Here is a 27373-nt window from a genome sequence, read left to right as displayed (position 1 = left end):
ATATTTTTTAAAAAGGAGATTCCCAAACTAATATGTAGGAAACTGACTTGATCCAGATCTATCTGGTCTGGTGTTTGTGCAGGCTGGCTTCAGTGTAGCACGATAGTATGAAATACTGCTGATTTGCTTCTAACCCTCATTTGTGAATGGTACTTGAAGTCCAGAGGCATTAGATAGTAGTGTAGTAACCACGTGTGTCAGAGCAAACTAGTCAAAGCAGCATGAGTCTGAAGTGGTCATCTTCTGTGATACACCTAGAATACCTTACTGGAGAGAAAGGGTAGTCCCTTCTCTTCAAACCCAACTATTGTATACAAATCAAGCTGACCACCTCTGCTGCTGAGGCTATTCCTACTTTTTCATAATTGTTTGTAATTTCCTCTTTAAGCTGCACCCCTTAAAAAAAAACACGAAACCCTTCATTGCAATATTAGACACTGTTTGTCTCTTCTGAAGAAAATATCCTGCAAAAGGAGAAACACATCAACCTTGACCGAGGTCCAAGTTACTAAAACAAGGAAGAGGTTATTCTTTGGGGAACTGAGTGGAAAAAAAAGGGACACAATAGAAATATTAAAGGAGTACTGAACAAAATAAATGGTTTTACTTGTCCAAAAATGCAGACTGTTAGCAGTATAAAGTTTGTGACCTAGAATTCTTGAAAGGAAAAAAGAAGAAATCAAGATGAATGATCTATGGTAAAACAAAGCTGAAAGTTTTGGTATAGGCCAAGATTGTAGAATCTGTGGAAAATCAGTGCTAGACATGGCCTCATCACTGGTAATATGAGCCAAAATAGTTATCTGTCTTCTCTGGCTGAGAGTTACAAAACACAGTACCTCCAAACTCATTGCGTGAACATAAGGTAGTCTTCCTAAGATTTACATCTTTAAAATATATGAACTGTTCATAAGTGATTCCCAGGCGTTTACTGTTTCAGATACTTTTCTCAGTCTTGAAGTTGTATTTTATGAATATTGGCATCTTTATGTTGAAATGGAGAGCTTAATTTCTCTCCAAGATGGACAATCCTTATATAGATATTCCCCTCTTCCCCCCACCACTTCCTTATGACTCAGCTGAGCTTTCTTTTATGTATTGTATTATAAAGAAATATTACTGCAAGTTTGCAAGAAATTGGAAATCTAAATTATATGTTAGTGATATCACTCTCTAAACCCTATCATTTTATATGAACTTAATTCAGTAGCCTTTTTTCCTGTGTTTATATTCAATTTAAGTTTAATGTACTAAAATGAAACTACTACCATATAGTCTAGGCAGGATTGGCAGTGACACCTATAGTTAAGGTTGCCTGGCACTTTCCGTTTAGTAACCTTACTCAGCCCCGTTGGCATAGGCATTATGATATAGTCTTTGATTATGCGATACATGCTATTTTATCCCCAGGACTCCTGTCTTGCTTAGTGCACAGGATAGACAGGAATCAGGAAATGGATCTGGTTTGCATAGTGAATGAGACTGTTGTCTGTAGAACTGTTTTGCCCACCCCTCCCCGATTTGTTGCAAACAGTGGAAGATGTGGAGTGAATGAAGCACAGGATAGCAGGAGGAGAAAGGATGGTCTCATGGCTAAGGCAGTCAAATGTCACTCAGAAGAACAGGATTCTGTCTGTTCGAATTTTTCACAAGTGTTCGCTAACTGTGTTCCTCATTTTCTGGTGTGCAAGGAGACAACTGGCACCTGATTTGTATTAGTGCTGAGAGCTCACAGCTGCAACTGAAGTCAATGGACACAGTGCTTTGAAAATATAAAGTGCTATAAAGATGCTAATTACTCTGAAAAAATCAGGCCTTTTATACATCTGAAGATGGACACTCAAAATTAGTGGACACTTGGTAAATTTGGCCTTAATTTCTGAGCCTTTGTTTCACAGCTGTAAAAATAGGGAAAAATAATATGGCCTCATGGGGGGTAATGTGAAAATACTTTCATTAGGGAATGTTAAATCCTCCATACTATGGTGATGAGAACCTTGGAAGGCCCATGCGGAAATAAATATTTCTTTATTCAGTACAGGTTTGGATAGCGTCTGATAAGTAATATGGCCACACACTGAATAATGAGAATAAAGAGAAATATTGACTAGCTACCTATTCAGCTGTCTGATCTGGTTCCTGGCAGTCTCAAGTGGGCCCAAGAACTGGGACATGATCTGAAAAAAGACTATAGTGCAGCATCCCACTGGTATTGCATAAACCTGTCAATACGGATAGAAGCCTAAAACCTGCTTTGGGACCTGAACCTGTGACTAGCTAAATAAGCTACCAAACAAGGAGCTCTGTCCACAGAGCAGACAGCATTGCTCTTATTTTTTCAGTTCTCTATCTGGAAATTGAAGTTAATGTGTACAGTCCCACATATGTAAACTGGCAGAGTTTGACTCAGTGCCTTTTTTTCTTTATTCTTGAGCTATGTAATCAGTGGGCTGGGCTCCTACGCACACTAGCACGTATTGCCATTTGCTTGGTCCTCACTGGAAAGAACAATGGAGAGGTCTTTTGCAAGCACTATTACAATTGCATTCTAATGCAAGGCCCTTAAGGTTTAGGCTTTCTGTAATAGATTTATAAGGCTCTGATGAAGGTTTCTCTTGTTAAACACCATTAGGTAAGTTCTGGGAGCTTAATCGTCCCTCACTGAGCTCAAATCTGCAGCCAGTGTGAATGGGAGCATTGCAATTATATGTTTTTCATGGTGTTAATATTTTCCCCTTTTCTCTCACATCAGAATGCCTAATCATGAATTTATCCTCTCCACTGTGAGGAAGGGAAGTACAGATAGGGAATTGAGGCATGGAAGGTGATATCTTAGTTCCACTGAAGTCAATGGCAAAATTCCCATTGACTTCAGTGGGACAAGGATTTCACTGAGATTGTGAGCTGCCCAAAGAAGTACACAAGCAGAGCTGTGAACTGAGCCCAGGTCTCCTGAATACTAGTCCAGTGCCTTATCTCAACCGCCAAACTTTTCTTTCTCCATAATGATTGCACACTGGGCCCCTAATCAGTGAAATCATTTCTCTGATGGTCAGTTGCCTTGGATAAAGCAGCAACTTTATGCTTCTCTCCTGCCTAATAGCATTACCACCTATAACAGGAGGAAACATCATCTATATCATTAATCAGGCTTCTCTTTATTGCCTCAGTGGTGGCATATATTTCCCATAATATTGTGTGGTAAATATTTTATTAAAGGAAATTAGCTTTATTTCTCTTCTCTGCTATCACACAAACTGCCTGCACCCTTGTTCTGCCTTATTTTTGGCTCTGTTTCTACACCCAAATATTCCAGTTCCTGCCTTGAAACGCTAGTCAATTGCATCTTAATGTGGTGCCTTTGTAATCTTTTCTTCTGAATTTTTTAATTCTTCCATTTTATGAGTCAGTGTGCATTCATGTTTCAAGCTGATATTTGCTCACTCTTCTCAATATGCCCTATAGCGTTCCTTTTTTAGTCTTACGAAATAATAATAATAAAAAATCAAGCTTGACTCTCCAGATTTAAGTTAAGGCTAGTTGTAAACTAATGAGACAGTTCTAGTGTAACAGAGTAAAGTTGGTGTGAGAGAGAAATTGCAGGTTGTGGGTTTTTTTTATATATTCAGATTAGAAAGTAATCTTTTATGAGATTTTTTTTATAACGTCTTAGATTGGTACAACTCTCTAAAGCTGCTCTGTTTTTCATCACACATTCTCATCTGTAAAACCTTCATTTTTATTAATCTCTGTACAATCTGTACAGCGTTGAGATTAATCATTTTAAAAGAGCTACTCTCAAAGTGTTAAGGATTTTCTGGCCTAATGCTAAAGACAAATGTTTCTAAATGCTCTACAGTATATAGCGCTTGCTTAGCATTTTATGTTGCTTAAGTATCAATCTTTGTTTTGCAGAAATGTGGAGCTACATTTTATGCATTTTTTCCAGGTTGCAGCTGGCTGCCTAGAACCAAAGGACAATATATATATGGGGTCATCTCAGCAACCAACTTGATGAACTCTAAATATTTACAGTCCAGTTCTGCCTTTGGATAGATCTGTGCAACTTCCATTGAAATCCAAGGGAATTCTGTATTTACCAATGAAGGCAGAATCAGGACCCTTAAGGGCCAAGTCTTGCAGTTTTTACTCAATCAAGAACTTCTGTAGGGTTTTGCCTGCATCAGTAAAATAGTACTGTCCTGACAACAGGTTTAATTGCATCTGGCTTTGCTTAGCCTTGACTCTTTTCAGCATTTTTTCCCCCTATCAGTCATAAATATGACTTTAAACATTTAACAGAGGAAACAGTTATTTCTCCCATTTTTTTCTGCTTGGACTTCTTGATGATTCCAAATTTCCGCTATACAATTAACACGTTGGCTTCAGTTGCAACTTCTTTATTTTCAACCATAAGTTTTGTTTATTCTTATTTAGCTCAGATGCAAAGGTTCAAAATTATATAGATTACAATGTATTTGTAGAGATGTAGGACAATTGATCCCTTGGTAAACAAGCAGGACACATTTATTTATTTTATTTTATATATGTATTAATATTTTTACTTGCCATTAGTGGTCACAATGTACTAGGCACTGCCTGCTCACCCCGGTAAATATAGTCCCTACTCCAAAGAGCTTAAAGTCAAAGAATTTCCCACTTTCTTCATTTTTTTTTTTTAAGATCTCCAGCTGAAAGATTTGTATTTGTAATTATTTTAATGTACTGCATGCATGAACTCACTGATAACTTGTATTGCTCATAGAGGTTGGACTTTCCTCTGGTTGCTGTCTCCTGTGTAAAATAAAACCAGTGGTTGTGATTCTGTAATTTTTGGAAAGTCTGAAGCTGTAGAGATGCTGCCAGACTTACTCTAGTTCTTCCGTTGAGTCTTCCACATTCTAGTGTGTATGCTAAATAAACTACAGGTGTATCACAAAATTCACATAGCTTGTCATGCATCATGTTTGCTCTTAACAAAAGGGAGATAGCGAGAGGGAGAGATGAAAAATCCAGTCTATTTCACAAGCTGTGTGACAGTGTCTATCAATGCAGAGTGAGATTTCAATTCAAAGCAGCAGCTACAGGCCCAATTTGTGAAATTCTTACATTGCTGTACCAACAGTCCCATTGACTTCCAGTAAGTGCCCCCAATGTGAGAATATTACGATTGTTTAGGGTCAGATTACTCTACCCTTACTCATTATTGAGTTGTGCCTTCCTACTCAGCATGAAAAAAGTTAGTATAACAGGGCCATATATGATAAGTCCCTGACAATGATGGTGGGTTTTAAGGAACTGGAACTATGGTTGTTTCTTACTAAGATGCCTTTTCGGGGGAACTGTTAAATGGGTAGTTTGCTAACTAGTTAATATGTGAGTGGTCAGGTGGCTTTGAAAACAATTTCTAATGTGATCAAGCCTTTCACTACAGTTCTGCTCACCAAAGCAAAGAGGGCATGTGACCAGGAGTAATGGGATGAAATAAAAAATGTGAGGAATGTTAGGGAAAACTTCCTGTCAGTGAAATTTAAGCTTGGGGAATACAGAGCGATTTGGTAGAAGCCCCATCCATGAAGATATTTTAAAAGTAGACTGGAGAAAATACCATGAAGTGCATTCCAGGGGATCTCATATATCTTCCTTCCATTTCTAATTCCTAGGATAAGTGGGTTCTGCTGACTACTTTCCATTACAGAACTGAATAGTCCTTCAGAAAATCCTTGGCACCTACAAATGAAAACCTTGCAAGTCTCCTGTATTTCAGACAGGGTAGAGTGCAAGTTAGTCTGTGTTTTGTAGCATGATTTCTACTCCATGCATCTGAAGAAGTGAGGTTTTTACCCACAAAAGCTTATGCCCAAATAAATCTGTTAGTCTTTAATGTGCCACCGGACTCCTTGTTGTTTCTGTGGATACAGACTAACACGGCTACCACTCTGATACACGATTTCTGCTGTAATTCGCTGTACCTTTGGAGGTTTCTTCCGGGGTAAAGTTTACCATATGTTTAGGGCATCTTCCTACAAACTATTTTGTCTCTTGAACTGCCTAGGCTGCCATCAGGGGTATGGTCATCTGATAGGTGAAGGATTATAAAGCTAAACCAGGCTACTCAGACAGGTGACTAATAATGATAAAGTTTACATTTGCCCTTGTTTTCCTATGGCACTACAGATCAGCAACTGCTTCTGCTGTGAATTGCACAGATGCCTCTCCCTTACTATAACATGCTAACTTCCTTCCCTGCTGTGATTAAAACAGATGTTGCCATGTGGTAGATGCTCCTTCCCTTTGACAGGCTTTTACACAAGTAGCAGATTTAATTGCTGCTGTCCTTTGAATTGAGAGGAAAATTCAACACTGATGGGGTTGTTTGTGGCTCTCTGATATTGGTGGATGCTGTAGCTGAGAAAATGATTATTTATTGTTTGTATTCTGGTAGCACTTAAGGCCTTAACTGGGATTGGGGTCCCATTGTGATAGGCATTTATACATAGATAAAAGAGGATTCCTGCCCTGAACTGGTGCCAGCATTGTCCTCTCCCTATAACTAATGGTAATACCACTATTAAAATATTTTATTCACCTTGCAACCCTCTTTTAGCCTGTTTCATTGTGAACTTTGAAAAAGCCTCCACTTTCCTATGAGGCCTAGTCTTTGACTCTTTGCTTCTGCCAGGGTTAGTTGTTCTTGAAAAAAAACTAGCCCTTCCTAACCAGGAAAATCACAGCTGTCATAGAATTTGTGAAGAAATGGAACACATGCTTGTTGTGTCACTTTGATCCGCTAACTTGCCCAGCCAAGGATGTGATGGCAGAGCTTTGTAGATTTGGCTCTGAAAAAACCAGTTGAACTAAAAGTCTATCTTTCTTTCAAGCTAGTTGTGGTTTCTAGGCAGGTAGCTGTCATGCAGTGCCATCCTGAAGAGTTGGATAAAAAAGGCTGTTATTGGGATACCCCATGATGAATTTTGGGGAGAGAAGCCTTCAGAATATGAAGGTAAACATATAGATGATGGCAATCTCCCCAGCAGAGGTTTTGCATGTGTGCTGGAAGCTTTCCTTTGGGTTTAGTGTAATTAGTAGAAGAGGGTGCCATTAGCAGTGTTTGAACCCACAGAACTGTACCACATGACGCAAAGGAACACCTCTGTTAGGCGTCAGAAGCAGACTGCTAGTCTTGATGTGGACTTGCTAAAGAAGAATACAACACACACATTTTACAAATATTACATAGTCACAAAAGGTCTCTCTCCCCTTTGGTCAAATTCATGAAACTTTCAGACTCTTCCCAGCCTGCAATTCCATTGTTGTTGTTGTAAATCATTCGAAGACTGGACCTTCACATAGACTGCTTTCTTTCAGTGGACCCTGCTTTCCTTTTCAGTCAGAGGTCTGGATCCTCAGCGGCCTCTAATCGTGATGGCAATAGACCTGGTTATTCTAGGCTTTGCTTCAGAATCCCACTTTTCATCCATCTGCATTGTCCCCCCATTGAGTCTCCATGGACTCTACTCCTGGAGTTTTTGAATGTTCATGATACTGAATTTAAACACCTACAGCTCTTAATTTATTAAAACAAATAACTATTAATTCAGAACTAAAATTGCAGTGTACATATATCACTTGAACATCTCAGTTATTAAAGTGGAAAAATCCATTAATGTTCCTGCCTTTCTACACACCAAAACATAACATTTTGCAGGATACATCAAAATTGTGGGAAAAAAATTGTTTAAAATTTTGCTGTGCTGCTGCCTGGGGAATCTTGATGATTTACATCAACTGAAGATCATCCCCTTTGTGTTTAGCATAGGTTGATTTTTACAAAGAGTGTAAACTACAGTGCATCTTGCAAGCTGATATTGTGGTTAAAAAGTTAGGACGCTGATATGTAATCTGTACTTATGAGTACACGACTGCTATTCTTATAAATGTCATCACTTTCTCAGTACTATCTGGTAATATCTGAGTCATGAGGTGCTGACAAAATCCACTGTACTTAATGTGAAACTTGGGCAGTTTTGCTCATTCCAAAGATATTAGCAATAGCCAGCTCAGCATTTAGCTGATAAATAACTTTAACATATGCACATAAGTTGTTTCCTCTGTGTCTTTTTTTTTCCTTAACATCTTTGTGGTAATGCATCACAGTTTAAATCATGACAATACTCCTTTTTTTCTGGACAGTATTTATTGGGCAATAATAAATGCAACTAATATTATTGAGTCAATGAATTGTGCTGGAAAAGTGATAATCATGATCTGACCATGCAATGAAAGAGAGAACTTTCTCCAGTAATTTTCACTTGAGATGGATCTCCTGCTACAGAATCAAAGCTTAAACAATTTATCACCTATATTAAGAAACAAATCCTCTTGATTTAGAGCTGTGCACTAAAAATTTATCTAACTGTATGCATTTGTTCCCCTCTTATCTGCAGCCATGCAACAGGAGTATGAGAGTGACACCACACTGGTCCTATGTTATACAGCTGTGGGGCCCAATATAGAATACACACCCATGGAGTCTTTAGAGGAATACAAGTAAGGTATATTAGGACATTCTACACAGGGAAGAAGAATTTCTGTTTTATAGGGTTTCTGTTACTTATTGATTTGATGGGTATCATAATTCCAATTGCTAACTTTAGGTTTCCCTGTGTCATTAAGAAATCCCTGAGATAAGTTGACTTCCAATTTCACTGAAGAACAAAATAAGATCACCATGTTGGAGTATGAAAAAATCATGTATTTTTCCTTCTAAAACACATCTTTGGAGCTGCATTATTCACTAACTTTAGGACGGCCAAATATTAGAGGCCTCTCATCTAACTTGAAAGTTAGGTATTTACTAACTTTGGCCACATAAATTTTTCTGTAGTTATAGTAGATCAGACCTGGCATTGTATATAAAGTTGAGCAAAAATGAGGTGTCAGATGAAGTTCTGAATGTGTGGATTTGTGAAATTGTAACTATTTGAATGCCATTCCCTGAAGACAGAAGTACACTAAATGATCACATTCCTAATGGCTAAATCACCAGTTAAACACTTGAAAGGGGCCATAAAATCCAGTAGGGTTGATTCCCATCCATTTCTAACTGGTTATAGAATTAATACTAATGGATCCAATGCTGTATATTATGCTTGAGGTGCCTTGACATAAGGCACAATAAATGCATATGTTCTGTAAACTGAATAGACTGGTCACAAAGCTTTTAAAGAAATTTAAAATGTATTCTGTCTTTTCTGCACTGCTTCGGTGTTGTTCATGTATCTCAATAGGACGATCTTTAGATTATATTAATAGTACTTGGTCCGGTTTTTATAGTTTAAAAATTCATCACTATAAATTCATTTATAGTTTAAAAATTAGTGACCCAGCTCTTAGACAAAAGTTAAATGATTAAACTTTACATGCAGTGAACATAACTGAGAAGTTAACACTCAGTTATGCCAGAAGAAAGTCTATCTTGGTTTGAACACTGTGGCAGTACCATTGTATAGTCAAGGTTGCAATCTACAGCAGTATCTAATAGTAACATTTTTTCTTACATTTGACTTCCTTGAACCTTACTTAATTTTACAAGCTAGAAGTTAAGCTATAAAAACATTACTCTGGGTCAGGTCCTGATCTCTGTTACACTGTTGTAATTCTGAAGCTAGTCCATTGATGTTAAAGGGGGTTACTCCACATCTATGCTGTTGGTAATTAGTATGGAATTTGGCCCATTTATTGTAAGATATAAATATTAGAGGAAATTTAGCATGTAGCATTTACCTTCACATATTTGTAATGCTGTACATGGAAAAGGTGAAGAAACACTGTTATACGTTATAATAGACTACAAAAATGGTCATTTATAGTATGGTAGGTACATCCGAGGATCATATTCATGTTGAAGTTTATTTGAGTGTTTCTACTGATTACATGGGAGCAGGCTTGTGACTATATGTGCTCACATTAGCTATGCACACTGCTGTTTCTGCCATTGTAGGATGTTCGGCGAGTGCCAGGAGTCGCTCCAACTATTGTCCGATCAGCTAGTGAGACGAATGAAAAACGTCCCTTCATGTGTGCGTACCCTGGCTGTAACAAACGATACTTTAAGCTGTCCCATTTACAGATGCACAGCAGAAAGCACACCGGTAAGTGCCTGCATTGTCTAAGCAAGATGCCATATAAAGGGGGTGGTTTTAAAATCAAGATCGGGCAGAAGAGGCAACCCATAGCTCCATGTACAGAGGAGAGCTGTATGATGATGATTGCGTGTCTGTGTCCTCGCCTGGACCATTGAGAGATATTAAGGTTTGCCTGTTCCTTTAAAGATACCATACTCAGTAACTTGCCATATTAACTCTAGTTAACATTCACTTTAAATCCAACACAGCACTGGACTGGTTTAGATTACAAGTAAAAGAAGTTTATTCACAAAAGGAGCTAGGATATTAAGTGAGTTCCAGTATAAAGGATAGAGTTAGAAATGGCTGAAAGCAAATAAAAATGAAATATGCTTTCTAGAGGCTAAGACTTAACACAACAAGCTACAGTTCTTGTCCAAGGTAGTTTCCTTACCCCTTTACCTTCCAGCAAGATGGCTGACTACCCATCTGATCACAATTTCTGATAGAGTCCAAGGTGCTCAGTTCCTAGGTGAAAGATAACTTGGGGTTCTTTGCCCCTCTCTTATATAGTCCAGTGAACCTTTGAAATAGATTCTTCTGAAGGTTTCCCCCCAAAGTGAAGTTCATTCAAGTTGTGAGAAAGGAGACATGGAGTCGAGTGGTGAAGGAAATTCCATGTTGGTTTCTTTCCCCACTGGTATTTGCTAAAATGCAAATTAATCTGTTTCCTGCAATTTCCTCCCCCTGCTATGATGCTCAGTAGTTAATACTTCCCCTTGCTGGCTTGATGGGTCTGTTTACTTTCTATGTAGATTGCATTCCAATTGTCTCTTAATGTACTTTTGGAAATATCTTCAAGGTGGCAGAATCACATTCCTTTGTCTAGGGTAGGGTAACTTCAGCACTGCCTGGCAGACACACTTTGATAACATAATTTCCAATAAGTTTTTAACTTTGAATTTGTCCTCTGTACATACATTACATAATCATATTAATGATCAGTATGTTATTAGCTTCCTACTGACACCTTACATGACACCTTTTAGTTACAAGTTATGACCTTAGTGAGTTGAGGTACACTGGAATGGTCAGGCCATCTGAAACTTATTAAGAGCTATCTCTGAGCCTCTTGTCCTTTTGCGTTGGGATGCTCTTAGGATCACAACTGTGCTAAAAGATACAAATTTTCCTGTTACTGCTCTGCCACATCAGCAATTGCTGTCATTATCATAGGGATGAACTAGATTGTCAAGAGGTGGTCCATTGTAAACAGTCACATGGTCTATCATACACTATCTCTGGTAAAATGTGGCTCACACTATAAAAGAGAGATTGCAAACCCCAGGCCTGTGGAATACTTTGAATACTATGGTAATGTTAATTGTGCACAGCAATTGTAAAGATGTTAAGGATAATCAGTGCAATGCATTTTTAATTTAATAATGCACAGGACTGCACAACACATGGAATACTCAGCTGGACATCTTCAGTGTTGCTCAGACTACAAATTCAAGATACTTTAGATTGCAACTGCTCGAGCTGTACTTTAGATTCACAGCTCAAGCTGTACACAAACAGTTCTCTGGTCTCCATAAACAGTTTTAAAATACAGTTTTGTAGGCACTTGGGAGCCTCTAACAGCTGCTTATGCCAGTATTTTGCTTGAAAATGTCTAAACAGTTTTGAGTTATCCTCACAATCACTCCTGTTTCCTTCATCGCTAAACTTATTGCTCCAGATCTTGATTTTCCATAATTTGAAAATTGTTAATTATTCAGCTCTTCTTTATTACACATAGATGCTTGGTTTATATCATATTATTTCTGGATGCCTCACAAAGGTTACCCCTGAATCTTTTTTTTTCTTTAACTGCAAGAGATGTATTGCATTATACCACATGCTATTTCGTGCCTACTCTATAATATTTGGAGACAAAAATGTTTCAGGAAGCTGTAGATGCTGGGACTGTAGCTGGCTATCCTCTCCAGAGGGAGTTATCCGACTGCCTTTGAAGGCCATAAATACCCTTATTCCTCCAGAGTGAGTTGTAGAGGTGCCAGAGAGAGGAGGTAAATGCTCACAATAAATGCTTCATTGCATTCCATGCTTCACAAACCCAGAGGGGCTTTTTCCCCAGAATGATCTCTCTCTTTCAGATGTGGCCCTAAATCTGTACATCCCTGAACTTTGAGATATTTTAAATTCAAATCTAGACTTAGTTTTGAATTTTGCAAATGTCTCTTAGCTTTATAAAAGGGCAGGTCCATCCTCCCCACCCCCGCCCCAGATGTGAACAGATCCATATTCAGTGGTATCTAATATTCAGATGTGAACTTTGTGGAGAGGCCCATTTCTAGTCTCTTTGTATCTTTGTCTTTCCCCTGTTTCCCAGCATGGAGGTTGTGCAGCCATTTTGTGGAAAGCTTTGGAAACCAATCTATCTTTAATGGAGGAGTTATCCTTTTGGAATCACTGCTGTGGAGTGTCTCTTTTCCTGGTGGTGGCGCTTACTGAGTGATAGCTTCTTTACTACTGCTTGCCTTCCACACCCCACTTGCTTTTTTTAGGTGCAAGGCATTGTCTTAGAGAAATCTATAAGGGACCATCATCAGGCCAGTCTGAATATAATGGAGCTGCCAGCTAGGGACCACCTGGTAAAGTAAAGCCACAGCGCTTTAAACTGTTTCTTAATCTGAGACTAAACGGGCAGCTGAGCAACACCTGAGCATTGTAAACTTAGGGTTCAGTGCTAAATATGCCAGTTAGACTGAGTGGAGTCAGACAACTGAAAGGGAATAGCAGTAGAATGTCTAGCATGGTGTTCTGCACTCACAAAAAGAGGGATATTCCTCTTCTTCTTCCACTAACACCTACACCTTTGTGTAGACAGTACTATGGATAGTTGCAGGAAAGCTGGAGAGCTTCCAGGGGCCAGCTACTATAGAGGCTACTTTTGGCTGTGTAACCCACACACCTCCTGGGTGTAGTGCTCTTTCCCATCTAGTGGCACCGAGACTAGAGAGAGATTAAGGAGTCTGTTCTACAGCCTTAGCTAAAGGCCACATGGCTTTTAGCTCATGCAGTAGAGGCTCATGCACAAAGCTCCAGAGGCCCCAGGTTTGATCCTGCCTGCCAATGACTGGGTCCGTCAGTTCTACAAGTCTTGGAGAGCCTCCAGGGGCCAGTTACTATAGAGGTTACTTTTGACTGTATCAGGCCTGTCTTTCTGTAACCAATATACAATTGTACTATTCCTGGTGTAATGGGGTATTAGAATACACACATGCAGTTAGAAGCCCTTCCACCTTTCTTAATATAGTAATAGATCAGGTTTTGCAATAATGGACACTTGATTTGAAACAGGATGAAATATTAATATGTAAACTTAAACTATCTGTTAGTGCTGTTACAAAATAATTTTGGCCCTTGATGTATTCTTCCCATCACCTGCTTGATATTTATATGACTGACTCATTAGTTCCTCTACTTATGTCCTTTTCTTTCAGATAATGTTACCAACTGCTATATTGCAAAATCAAGCAGAGCTCTGAACAAATATTGGAATCTCTAATCAGTTTTTACTAATGTTTCAACAAAGATATTGTAGAAAATACATTGACATTTTGTAACCTCGAAGATTGCTTATCCACTGTTAACAATGCCATTATTGAAACACACATATAACCATAAAGCGCACTTGTTATCTGGAATATTCCACTGTAGTAGATTGAGCTCCTAAAGAAATGCAAAAAATAAATATAAATTGTAAACAATAATGCAAATAATGTGGTGAGTAGGTTTCAGGGATTGCTTTGTGAAACTGATTATACATAAGTGTGTGTGTGTGTGTGTGTGTGTGTGTGTGTGTGTGTGTGGTGTGTGTGTGTGTAAAATATTTACACACACACACACACACACACACACACACCCCTTCATGAACTTGATCTATGGCAGAAACATCATAATTCTTTCTGGATTTTGTCTGGTGATATTCCAATTCCTGGTAAAGTTATGAATTCACTTTGAGTAGAAACTAGTCATCTTATACAGAAAATAACTTTTTGGACCTTCTGTCTCTAAAAACTACCGTTCATTTAAAAAAAGAGAGTGAGAAAGCAGTAATCGTCAATAATTTTGCTTTTTAAGGAATTTGTAATATAGAGGGTAAGTGTGTGTGTTGGTGATTCTGTCTAGTAGCTGCCCTCAGTGACGCCTGAGCGCCTGCAATTAATGGAGCTGATCCTTTTAGTTCAAGTGTTAGGGTTCAGTTTATGGTGTTTAAAAGTCCAAGGTTGTGTTTGAAAGAGTATAGCCATGGTGTGACTGGTTTCCACTGGGGTGCCACTTATAACTGGGGTACCTCCTGACCCACCATCCTGGGCTCTCTTTCACACTGTGGTGCTGTGATAAGTTTCCAAGCTTGCTTTTTTCACCAGCATACACACAGTATAGGGATACACCCAGCTGCAGCTTCACACAGATGCTGAGATTAGCTCTGCCTCGGATGGCTCAGCTAAGGCACCTCCTAGTTGTTAAAGCCCCCACTCCCCGACTGTAAACCCAAATTATACTGTCTTGTGCTGCACAGAGAACTGTACAGTGTAAACTCATAACATTTGCCCCCTCCCTCAATGTGGAGAGAGATGTGCAACAACTTTCTGCCCCAAGTTATAATTTCCACTCCCTGGTTTTAGATCAGTGGTTTTCAAACTGCGGGTTGCGACCCAGAATAAGACACTGGGTTGCAGCAGCTCTGGTCAGCACTGCTGACCGAGCCATTAAAAGTCCCGCTGGCGGTGCTGCCCGGCTAAGGCAGGCTATTCCCTAACTGTTCTGACACCACGCTGCGCCCCAGAAGTGGCCAGCAGCAGGACTGGCTCCTAGGTGGAGGGGCCACAGAGCTCTGTGTGCTGTGCCCACCCCGAGCACCGGCTCTGCCAGCCAATGGGATCTGGGGGCGGGGGCTGTGCCTGCGGGTGAGAGCCTCTTGCACACCTCTGCCTAGGAGCCAGACCTGCTGCTGGCCACTTCTGTTCTGTGTTGCCAGGAGAGGCAGGAAGCCTGCCTTAGCACCCCTGCTGCACTTCTGACTGGGAGCCGCTCGAGGTAAGCCCGTGCCCAGTCCCCTAACCCAACCCTGAGCCCCCCCCTGCAATCCGGAGCCCTTCCTGCGCCCCAAACCCCTCATCCCCAGTATCACTCCAGAGCCTGCCCCGCCCAACCCAGATCCCTGACCCCCTCCGACACCCCAACCCTCTGCCCCAGCCCTGAGCCCCTCCCGTACCCCAAACCCCTCATCCCTAGCTCCATCGGGTCACGAGGATCAACAATTTTCTTCAACTGTGTCACCAGAAAAAAAGTTTGAAAACCACTGTTTTAGACAAAACAAAAACAGTTTATTAACTACAAAAGATGGATTTTAAGTGATTATAAGTGATAGCAAACAGATCAAAGCAGATTACCTTAATAAATAAACAAAACCGCAAACTGAGCTTAACATACTAGACATGTAAAATACAAATTAGCAAATTCTCACTGTGAGTGATAAACAGGCTGGCAGATTCTTAAGGCACAAGTTGCCTTGGCTTTCCCAGGTTTTCATACATACAGCTAAAAATCCCTCTAGTCTGGGATCATCACTTCCCACAGTCCAGTACTTGCCCCTCAGGCATTTCCAGGTGTGTTGTTGTAGGGAGAGTGAGGACCCATCATGATGTCACTGTCCCCCTTTATATCTTCTTCCCACTTGCTGGAAAGCTCTTTTGCTGAAGCCTGGGTCAAACAGTTCCCATTGTGTCGTGCTCTCTCTGAGAGGTTTCCATGGTACACAGTTCTTGCAGTAATCTTTGTGCTTGTGTGAATTTCCTCAAGAAGCCATTAACATTGTTTGCCTTTTTACTGTGGGTGTTTCAACCTCATAACACGTTTCTGTAGCACATACATAGCAACTTCATAACTTCACATATGACCATAGCTCATACAATCCAACGAGATATTACTGTCTAGCACATCAAGACTTTAGAATGATACCACACAAGGCATACTTGTACAAAACATATCCTAATTACATGACAATGGTGAATACTGGAGTGCTATGGTGTCACACATGGGTTTGCTACACCTTAAATTTTATAGTACTAGATAAGTATAGGTGATGTATTTCACAATGACTCTATCTTACTGATTATACACTGCCACCAAAACTCACTCAGAATGGAGTGTATCGTCTTGACATCCCTTCTGTGTCTCCTTCCTTTATCTAGTTAGTTATATGACCTTCCTCACCACAGTATCTAGGCACCTTTCAATCATTAATGGATTTATCCTCCAAAATCATTGAGAGGTAGAGAAATATTATCCCTGTCCTACAAACGGGGAACTAAGGGTAAGATTAAATGACTTGTTTAAGCTCACACATGAGGTCTGTGGTTGAACGGGGAATCAAATCCTGTCTGAGTCCCAGGCCAATGCCCTAGACTGTCTTTTGTCTATTAATATTCCTTGAAGGCAGACCTTGTAAGATTCATTCTCACGGGACAATGTGCAGCATAGATGGTTTTTCTTTTATCACCATCCCCCCCGCGTCAATCTGGCTTCTTGTGCAAAAAAAGTAAAATAAAAAATATAAACGTTATCTTTAAAGCTTACCTTCAAAAGAAAAATATGTTAAAAAGTTTAGTGAAACATGTTATAATGGTATAAACACTTTTGCATTGACATTGAGCTGCATCCACACAAGCGGGTTGCACCAGTTTAACAGAATCAGTATAAAAACTAATTTAATTAGATTGGCACAAAACTGGGAATAGACCTGCCTCAGATTCTTTCTCTGTAAAACTTGCTGTCTCTGAGCGGAAGGCAAAACTTCAGCTACTCAATGTTTTAGTCTTAGCACTAGCCCACGTCCCCATTCCAGAACTCCTCCACCAAAAGTCTACTCGAATGAAAGCATTATGGGTCAATATTGTGCACTTATAGGAAAGTGGGTCTAAATTCTGCTCTTGCATATATTTGGGTAAATCTGGAGTAACTGCATTGGTTTCAAAGAAGTTGCCTTACATTTACAATGGTGTAATTTGGCCCATTTTGAATAAGTACACTGACATATATTTAAGACTCCAATGGAAAAAAAAAAGCACAATCCAGAACCATGCCAGCTCAGATTTGTCTTATGTTTGCAGTGCTTTAAACCTAAAGTTAAAGTGCAATTTGAGTTTTTAATTGTAAAGAAGAAATGGTTTCATAGTGAACTCTCTTTCTGTTCCCCCATGTCTAAAGCTTTATCTTGCATTATGGTCAGCCTTTATGTTCTTGTTAGTACTGAAATGGAAATGATAGCGAAAAACTGAGCAAGGAAAGGGCAAAGGGCAGGTACAGTTTGATCTTCATCTCCTTTCTGTTATGTTTTTGTCATATAGGAAATATTGTTTGAGTGTTCCTCAAACCTGGAAGCTTTAGCTCTAACCTGGGATGCCCGCAATGAGCCCTGGGAAAGAAGAAATCTTTTTGCTAAAGAAGAAAGCTTTTTGCTAAGCAGTTTAGAGCAGTGTTTCTCAAACTGGGGTCGTGATGCCCGGGGGTCCATGAGGGCACTCCAGGGGTCTGCTGGCCATGCTGATCAACTCCTTCCCCTCCCTCTCTTAACTCCTCCTGCACACCAGGGAACAGCTGTTCAGCAATGTGCAGGAGGTGCTGGGAGGGAGGGGGAGAAGCGGGAAGAGGTGGGGCAGAGGTAGGGCCTTCACGGAAGGGGAGGAGTGGGGGCAGGCCTCAGGCTGAGTGAGGGACTTAGGGGGTCTGTGAAAATTTTTAAATCAAAATAGAGGTCCTTGGGTTGCTAAAGTTTGAGAACCACTGGTTTAGAGAATCCACTGAGTGTTTAGTGTTGAACACCCAGTACACTTTTACTAATCGGATGCTTGTTCTGATGCTTATTCAAGTCAGTATGTATCTCCACTGACTTCAGTGGGCATTTAATTAGGCTCCTGCTGAAGCCCAAGAAGAATGGAAGAGAGAGAAATTCTGGATCCTCTCCAAATCTCACTCCCCTTCCTTTTACACTCAATTTCAACACACTGTTTTGTGTCAGTTTGCTGGATTGACTGACCCCCATGTGTGCTTTGGTTGACATTTTCCTTATTCTAATCAAAAATAGTTTTAATTAATTTTTTTAAAATGGCTTTAATCTACAAACTGGCTTCTAATGGTTAAATTGCATAACAATTCTGTCCAAACAAATCTGAATGCAAATGAGCAACTCTGGCTCCAGCAGAAGAAGGTTGCTGATAAGGTAGTCTGAAAAAGGCATCAGAGTTCTCAGGCGAGTAGATCATTTGTAAAACAAAATAAAGGTCCTTTGTTTTCAAAGTAGATGCCTTCAAGCCTGTTACACTGTTCTATTCAAATGTCTAATTAAAAATCTTCTGCATTTATATTGCAATTAGGAGACAATCATCCTGTCACTGCATTCTATTCCACTGACATTCAGTCTCTTAAATCTGTCAAATGGCTGAATCTCTTGAAAGTAAGTAGTTTCCTAGAAGTAGGCATTTCTGCGGAAGTTCTTGTGGTCAAAGTATAAGGAACCATTTTAAACACTTGTGGCAAATGTAATAATTTACATAAATAAATTAAACTGAACAGATATGGAATAGCTTATGCCTAGGTTTAAGAGTCAGTAAACTCCTTTGGGTATCTGCCACAGGAAGTTATAAAGGTTTTTATACAGATGTTAAATGTGGTGAAAATTCTGATCTTTGCTACACCACTGTAAATCTTCATTAATATAAACAAATATCAGAGTGGTAGCCATGTTAGTCTGTACCTACAAAAACAACAAGGATTCCGGTGGTACCTTAAAAGCTAACAGATTTATTTGGGCATAAGCTTTCATGGGTAAAAAACCCACTTCTTCAGATGCATGAAAGCTTATGCCTAAATAAATTGTTAGCCTTGAAGGTGCCACCGGACTCCTCATTGTTAATATAAACAAAGTTACACATTTGCAAAAGTTTTGCTGAGATCGGAATGTGACTCATCCTAGAATGAGTCACATTATGTTTTAAGCCCAAATCATAAGTTCATAATACAAAAATGATAGCAAAATATTAACTCTGTAATTTTTAAAAAGAGTAAGGATAAGCTACAAAGATAAATATTTTCAAGTAGAAATTGCTATGTCCCCTTAAATCATAGACCATTTCTAACTGTCCTAACACTGTAATTGCAATAAAATGTATTCTGTAAAGGGGTCAATTCACTTTCGTAGATCACATGCAATATAAACATAATATCTTAGCATATGCCTCCTCTGTGCCTCAGAATATACAGCACTCATTCTAGATTCAAATGTGGCTAACAGAAACCTCTGCTATTATTATTATTATTTCTCTGCTATTATTATGAACTAACATCACAAATACTGAATCTTGAAATTCAGGTGTTTGGGAACTTCATACATTTTTAAAAAATCTACCTCACTTCATTTCAAACTCCTTATTTCTTTAATGCCTTCATTTTGGGTCTTTGTTGTACACCTCATCCTTCCAAAGCAGAAAAAACCAAGTTCCATGCAGTTTACTGTGTGTAGAACTTTCATATGAAGTATTTAAAAACCAGTGTCATCCTGCTCTGCATACATGTTAAATGGCTCCATTCTGGCATTGTAAAAGGGCCTTATAGTGGGTGTAAATATAATGTATGTATTTTGTACCCTTCTAGCATGCCAGAGTGGTGTAAAAAGGCCTTAGTGTAAATGAGAATCAGGCCTTAAAAATCCTATGTCAGTAAGATTAAGTTAGCCCTTCTGTGCTGGTCACAATTTTAACTTGCCCCACTATTACACAGTGTGCTGTATTCCAATTGGTTTCCACTCTCTTCTCCTGAAATGGCTGCATTTCTATATTGTTTGTATGCTTAGATGCGTTGTCAAGCTCTTTGTGATGAAAGGTGCTGTATGAATGTGAGACATTTATTATTTATTTTATTTTTAAGGCCAGCATATCACCATTGGTCCCAGGCAGGCTGAGTTCTAGGGTTCTGAATAGAGATGCACAAAACATATAGGAAAAGTTGAGATAATTTTTGTATGAGGCTCTCAAGGATTTCATAGACCTGGGTGAGGAAGGTGTTTGCATGTGAAATACTGCTTTTCATGGTGCTTAAGGGAAGTGAAGGAATAGACATTTTGGAGGAGAAATGTGCTTTATTCCAGGATTGAATGTTGCCAATTTTTACACACTTACACCAGATAAAAATTTGCCAATCTTTAATGTTTTGGGTTTAATTTTTTCCCCTTCAAATACAGTTTACAGCAATTTGTAAATCTTTCACTTTGTGAAAATTGTAGAAGGGGTTGGAATATGGTCTTCAGGGGGAAAAGACACATTGCTGTTTTTATTGTCAAATAATAGAATAATGTCAATGTTGGAATAAATGTTCATGCAACTTGGGTTCAGTTTTTGTAATTTTAATCTATTTTTACCCCTTTTTAGAACAAACTGATTCAAGATCAAATTTAACTAAGGTAAATGAATTGTGCTAGATCCTCAGCTGGTGTAAATCTGCATAGCTCCATTGACTTCAAGCTATATATATTTGAATCAGCTGAGAATCTGGCCCATTAACTTTAAAAAATATGTGAGAAGAAGCCCTAGCCTTTTAGTATAGCACATTTTATAAATGAAGAGACTCATTAAACATGAAGCTGACATGTTTTCGAATTCAGCAATACCTTTCTAATGAAATCTTTGTTCTCTTAAGGTGAGAAACCATACCAATGCGACTTTAAGGACTGTGAGCGAAGGTTCTCTCGTTCAGACCAACTCAAACGACACCAAAGACGACACACAGGTTTGTTGGCTGTAGCTCTCTCCTCTCTAACATTTGTCTTAGCAAGAAGATTCATCCTTAGTTGGACTCCAGGGTGATGATTTTTTACTAGCATTTCAGAATCACAAATGTATGCCTCAATAATTGAGCTTTTGGATTCTGCAAACTTATAACAAAACTCTCAAAATGAAACATTCTGCTCTCTGGAGTGACGTGCATGGGATGGGAAATATTATCTCTTTTGAACAAGAAATGATTAAACAAAATAAAACCATCTCCTAGTAATCTGACAAAAGTAATAATTTAAAAACAATTAATGCAGTTAATACTGCAGTGATGCTTATGATTTAAATATGTTAGGGAAAAACCTGCACTCACCCATGTGTGAGGCTCAAAAGACAATGGAACTACCATGTGTTTGCTGTGCAGAAAGGAGGAGCAGATGATGAAGTGTACACCACACCCACTGCATCCTACAGAGCACTGCTCTGCATCCGGATCCAATCCCACACTTAGGCATGTGCTTAACTGTGAACATGTGCTTAAATCCTGTTGACTTTAAGCATGTCACTACGCTGGCCAAAAACTCTGAACAGGAAGCACTCCTTGGCTACAGGGTGGAGAATGTTGTAGCAATTATGAATGGCTCAGTGGCCTGACTCTGGACTGCAGAATATTACAAGGTTCCTTATACAAAGTCTGTTTGTTCAGTTTTTATCCTAAGGAAGACAGTTTGGCCCTTAAGAGTAGTAGGAGAAATATGATGGACTTCAGCTGTGTGAAACTTTCTATAATGAAACCTGAAATGAGAGGAATCTTTCATAAAAACTAGCAGTTCATGTAAACTTGCTTTGTGTCTTGCAAACCTTTAATCAGAATGCTCAGTAGTGGCTCTTTTAGGGTGAGGAGGGATGTTTTTGAGACTGTTATATGGCTTCACTTAATTTTTTCCCCTAATATAATATACATTTTTTACAATCCCATGGTAGGTTTTCTGAGTTGAACAAATCCTTAAGAACCCATGTACGATATACATTGTTAATAAAACTTATCAGGTGGATTTTTTTCAATCTGGTTTTACCAAATTGAATCCAAGTACATAAAGCTTGAGGTGGAATGCCAGAGGTACCAACCACAGGAACCAACAAATTAATAACTTTGCAGAGCTTTTCTTGATCATGACTTTTCATATTTTGAATCCTGAGATTAGTGCTTGCTTACACTGGCTGCAGCTGGGACGCTTTATACCTGAAAGTGTTAACTGGTCTGTAGGCGAAAGATAGGGTTATGAAAGGGTAAGTTGTGCAGAAGCCTGATTAATGATCTTTGAGACCTGTAGGCGGGCAGCTGGGGAGGAGTTGTTACAGGAACTATTTAAAAAATTCAAGCATTTTGATCATTCAAAAAATAATTGATCTCCCTGATCCTTCCAAAAGTTGTTGGAATACAGGAATAGATTTGTTTTATCTGTTTAGGTGTGAAACCCTTCCAGTGTAAACCTGTCAGAGAAAGTTCTCCAGATCTGATCATCTGAAGACTCATACCAGGACTCATACAGGTAAAACAAGTGCGTAAACTTTTCTTCACATTTATATTTCATTATTTATTTTAACTAAATAAATTTACTGTGATTTAGATGTTTAGCAGGAGTCTTTAAACCTGGGCTACATTTTTCAAAAGTGCCCAAGTGACTTAGGAGCCTGAGTCCCATTGACTTTCAGTGTGACTTGGCTCCTAGATGCCCAAATCACTTTTCAAAATAGCACGTAGGCTCCTGTGTTACTTAGGTGCTTTGGAAAATGTTACTCCTGGGTACTTCATACTTTTAGGACATATCAGTTCGGCATAATGTATTTTGTCAGCTTTTGTGAAATGGCTTTAGTGATCTCAGTCCACAAACATCCACTGTGCATAAACTATCATCCCCACAACTGCCCACAAAGAGGCCATTTAGTGCCAGCCTCAGCAGAGGGGCTGTGGAGTTAAAGGATCCTCTAATCTCTACTCATTGCCCCTCTAGGTCAGGGCTGAGGCCTAATGTAAGGTATCTTGGGGAAGCTGGCATCACTGTAATCTCTCCTGAGGATAAAGACAGCAGCTTTCACCAACACTAAAGAGCCACACGCACAAAACCTAAAATAAAAACATGCCAAAATGTCCAAGGAACATTTCAGGAAACATAACAATGAAATTACAATAGATCCTTTTCATAGCATTTTAACTTGAACCTCATGTTCTGGGAATAATTTTAGAATTATATTTGCACCGTTCTTAGCCGAACAATTTGATCTACTAACTTATTATATGAAAATCAGGATATCTTGCCAATAAACAACTGCCTTTCTAGAGTTCAATATTATTAGATACCTTAGTGCTATTCATAATGGTCTCAAGCTTTGAAATATGCCTCCACACTGCGAGACAAGGACTTGTAGAAAGTCCTACTCTCCCAACCAGGATAAGGACTTTTTCTCTTCCGTTCCCTCCCACAAAATTTTCATATTTAAGATTTTAAAAAAAAATTTACAAAAATTAGAACTATTCGCCTGTAGAATACTGGCACTTTCCAGGCTGCATCCAAAAGAAAGCTTAAGACAATGTGGTGTGTCTTTCGTTGTCTACACTTTTATTGTCTGCAAATGGTAAAGGGCACAGTTTTAACCCCTGGTATATGCCTGCTGATACAGTGTGAACTTGGCCTGAAATTGGGTGCATCTTCTCTAGGAAAAAAGGTGTATTCTGAAGACAAGACAGTGTGTCATTTTCACACAAATTAGTAGATTGCGTTAAAGGCCATGGGGGAGTGTAGGTTTTACCTCAAACTGTCAACATATGAAAACTACGAACTGCCTATTTTCACTAGGATTTTACCTCATGTTAGCTAACTCAAGTTAAGAAAACGCCTTTTTTCCCCCCTAGTGAAGACAAGGCCACAAGCTCTGTTCTGTGCCTGAGAGGACTAAGTCACATGACTCAAGCAAATACTAGAGCCTGTGGCCCTACCATCTTATAACCACAATGTGAGCTGGACCTGTGTCTTCACTGCCAAAATAAGAGGGTTTTTACAGCAAGATAGATAATTCAAGATGTCTCCTCAGGGATCTATATCAACAGAGCTATGGTGCACAGGTAGTTTATTCCTTCCATGTAGCTAGCTGAGGTCAGTACATAGCACCCTACTTGAGTGACCTTGACTAGCTACATCAAGGCAGAAATTACAGGTGCCTTGTCTCTCCAGGTGATTTTATGGTGAGGTGGCTAATTGAGTTAGCCATCTAACTCTAAAAAGCACAATTGTTTTGGCAGGGAAGACAGCCTGTAATATCTGCACAGGTGAATGAGGAAGCGCCACCTTACTTCCTGTATTTCCCCACATGACTGCTAGTCCTCCTCCTGAGCAGACAGGCAGCAGATGGCAGAGCTTTGACTGTCTCCCCAGGGTGCAGGATAGTGCAGCTGATCCAGCATTGAAAGGGAAAATAATCTGCACCCAGTATAGGGCTGAAGCAATGGGAGAAGCAGATTTGTTCTGAGGCAGGTACAATTACATGATGCTTTGTATGCAGGGTTTGTGGCAAAGCTACAATCTAGCCCATAATGATAATTCACATCAATGAGGATGATTTGGCCAGTGCTGCTGAGAACTGATGGAGTGACTCTCACTTATATAAGTTTATGATTTTTTAGTAATTCGACAAGTTCATCTCTTTTAAACCTTTGATACCTTTTTGTAATAATCAGAGGTTGTCAAGTATTTTTTAAGCTAATAGCCTTCAAAACCCCTTTATGTATATATTTCACTGCTTTTTTGAGGAAAAAAAAACAAAAACACAAACCTACACAAGACAAAACTTCACCACAATCCAAATTTCCCTGAGTGTGAATCTGGATGTTTTGAAATGATCTGCACAAAAAGTGAGCCATGGAGGCAGGTGGGGTAGTGGTAGTTTGGAAAGCTCATGCCAACCCCAGAATATATTGAATTGGAGAATGCTGGATCTCTAGCCAGCCAAGCACAGATGACTTCAGGCTCCAGAAACAGACCTGTACGTACTTAGAAAGACAAACAAACAAATAGAAAATCCAAGTTTATACTACTAATGATACAAATCTAGAAGAATAAATTTCCAATTCTGTTCTGACCTATGCCTGCTCTGAGCTGCTGAGGACATTCCTCCAGCACTCCTGCGCTTTCAGAATGTGACTTGCTACTTGCATTTGCATGCTGTGGTAAATTGAAGAATTGCTAAAAGTGCAGAAAGGATATTTTTCTATGTGGTATCTGTTTGGTTTTTTGATTATTGATTTACTTAGGGGAGTGCTAGGAAAATATGGAGCATTCTGGGCCTCCAATAATTTCCCATTCTTTCTTCTCAGTGGGCTATGTGAAGGTCTGCTTGGCTTGGAGAGCAGTGAGGAGCTTTGTGAACCTGTTTGCTAAGCATGAGGCTAAGCTTCATAGACCTCTTCTTACCCAGCTCATTAGGTTTTCACTGAGATGGCTTGATAGAGCCTATTGAAGTCACTGAAATGACTGATGGCTTGACAGAGCCTATTGAAGTCACTGGAAATGAGTGACTTCCATGGGCATTAGATCAGGCTTTAAAGAATAACCACTGTGTGCTAGGCCCATGTGCTTCCTTCAGGAATGTGCTGTTGCAAATGTTCAGCTTAATCTTAAAAGGGCATCTTTAAAATGTGGGTCAAGTGAGAAATGCCCTCATTTAGGGCCTGGTCTTGCAAAGCACTGAGCACTGAAGTGAATGGGAGTTGAGGGCATTCAGTACCTATAGATTTGGCCCATAGTTAGTTTCCTATTGAAAGAGTTATAAAGAAACAGAAATAAATGGTAAATGTTTCAATCCATCTCTATGCCAGTAAACAATGGGTGTTTTTGTTAACCAGGTGAAAAACCATTCAGGCTGTAGATGGCCCAGCTGTCAAAAAAAATTTGCCAGATCCGATGAATTAGTCCGTCATCACAACATGCACCAGAGGAACATGACTAAACTTCAGTTGGCCCTTTAGACAATTCAAACAAACAAATAAACCAGATGGGACAATATGAACTACCTGCAAAATTTCCATCATCCTTGACCACCTCTTTAGGAAAGCTACGGCTGTCTTCGCTACCAGTTGAGACAAGTTAACTAAACCGGAGGATTCTGTTCAGTTTTGTCATCCATTTGGACTTAAAAAAAAATCTCATTCAATGTTAAGTGGGTTTTTTGTACGTTGTTATGGAATGACAAGACTGTTATAGTTCAAATATTACTATGAACTATAGTTACTTTTGATGGGTTTTTCTCTAAAAAGCTTTCAATTTTTATTTCTACTTGAACTTTTCCAGGTGCAAATTCATTGTACCTCATTCAGTCAACCATGCGTAGGGCATGTGTGCATGTCTGCTAAGGTAGCTCTGTGCTTACTGCATATGTGCATATGGTTAGTTTCCAATTTCTAATACAACCACACACTCCAAAAAAACATGCCTGAGACATTTTTGGTAAGCTTTGTACTTCTACTGCTAAAGGCAATTTTTAAAATGTAAGGTCTGATTTGAATTTCAAAAATCAACTTAACCCCCCCCCACAGTTTCTAGAGCTGCTAAGTTAGATGAAGCAGTACCACTTTGTGCAGAAAATGAGAATCTTACAATTAAGTTAACTTGCTTTTAACATTATAGCATTGATCCCCCCAAACTGTATTTTCTCTGTTAAATCTTTTTTTTTTTTTGTACTGGTTTAAATTTATTCCATCATGAGATGCACAGATCTTCTTCTTACCCCAAGCGGATTCCAGTCATTGTAGGACATTTGGGATTTGTTTACAATGTAAACCACACTGGTTATGTGGTTAGCAAGCTGTATAAACTTAAAACTGAACTTAAATGGGGCTGGTCCAGGATCTCCATTAACAGATAAGTAACTTAAAAAGACTCTTCGTCAAGTATATGTGAAAAGAGACATTAGTGTGAGGAAATATATTGTTTCAGGGTTTTGGGAGGAGGGGTTTATTATTTCCTATTAATTGCTTGAAATTGTGTGTGTGTGTGTGTGTATATATATCTGATAATGTATTGCTCTTAGACAATTAAAATTAGAATGTGTATAAATATTAGATGCATCACTGTTCTGATGTTGTTGCTGTTACAATTATCAATAACACTAAGAATGTAACCTGCATTTTTCACCAAGCTTTCAATTAAAGCCCCTTCAAAGAGAAAAAAAATGAGTCCAACAGCTGTCTTGTTTCATGGCTGGTATTAGATTTCACATGCCATGTCCAATAGTTTCCATTTTTTTGTATATAAAGGTACCACCAGCATTGATGACCACTAGTTAACCTGTCCAGGTCTTGACCACAATTTATCCATCTCACTGGGGAATTGTACTGGAAACAGAAAACAGTAT

General features: G+C 39.1%; 1 protein-coding gene across 1 annotated transcript in view; it reads left to right on the top strand.

The window, feature by feature from the left end:
* WT1 (WT1 transcription factor) overlaps positions 1-27149 on the top strand; it is a 136176-nt gene extending 109027 nt beyond the window's left edge. The window contains 7 exon segments of the mRNA XM_030560276.1: positions 8448-8550; positions 10004-10154; positions 20892-20981; positions 22436-22453; positions 22456-22527; positions 25866-25879; positions 25881-27149. Coding sequence (XP_030416136.1) covers positions 8448-8550; positions 10004-10154; positions 20892-20981; positions 22436-22453; positions 22456-22527; positions 25866-25879; positions 25881-25988 — 556 coding nt within the window. The 3' untranslated portion in view covers positions 25989-27149.
* Positions 27150-27373: the final 224 nt, after the last annotated feature.

This window comes from Gopherus evgoodei, chromosome 4 (genome assembly GCF_007399415.2).
Source record: "Gopherus evgoodei ecotype Sinaloan lineage chromosome 4, rGopEvg1_v1.p, whole genome shotgun sequence".
NCBI lineage: Eukaryota > Metazoa > Chordata > Testudines > Testudinidae > Gopherus > Gopherus evgoodei.
Note: the sequence above shows the minus strand (reverse complement) of the source record. Positions and strands in the feature narration are given on the sequence as shown.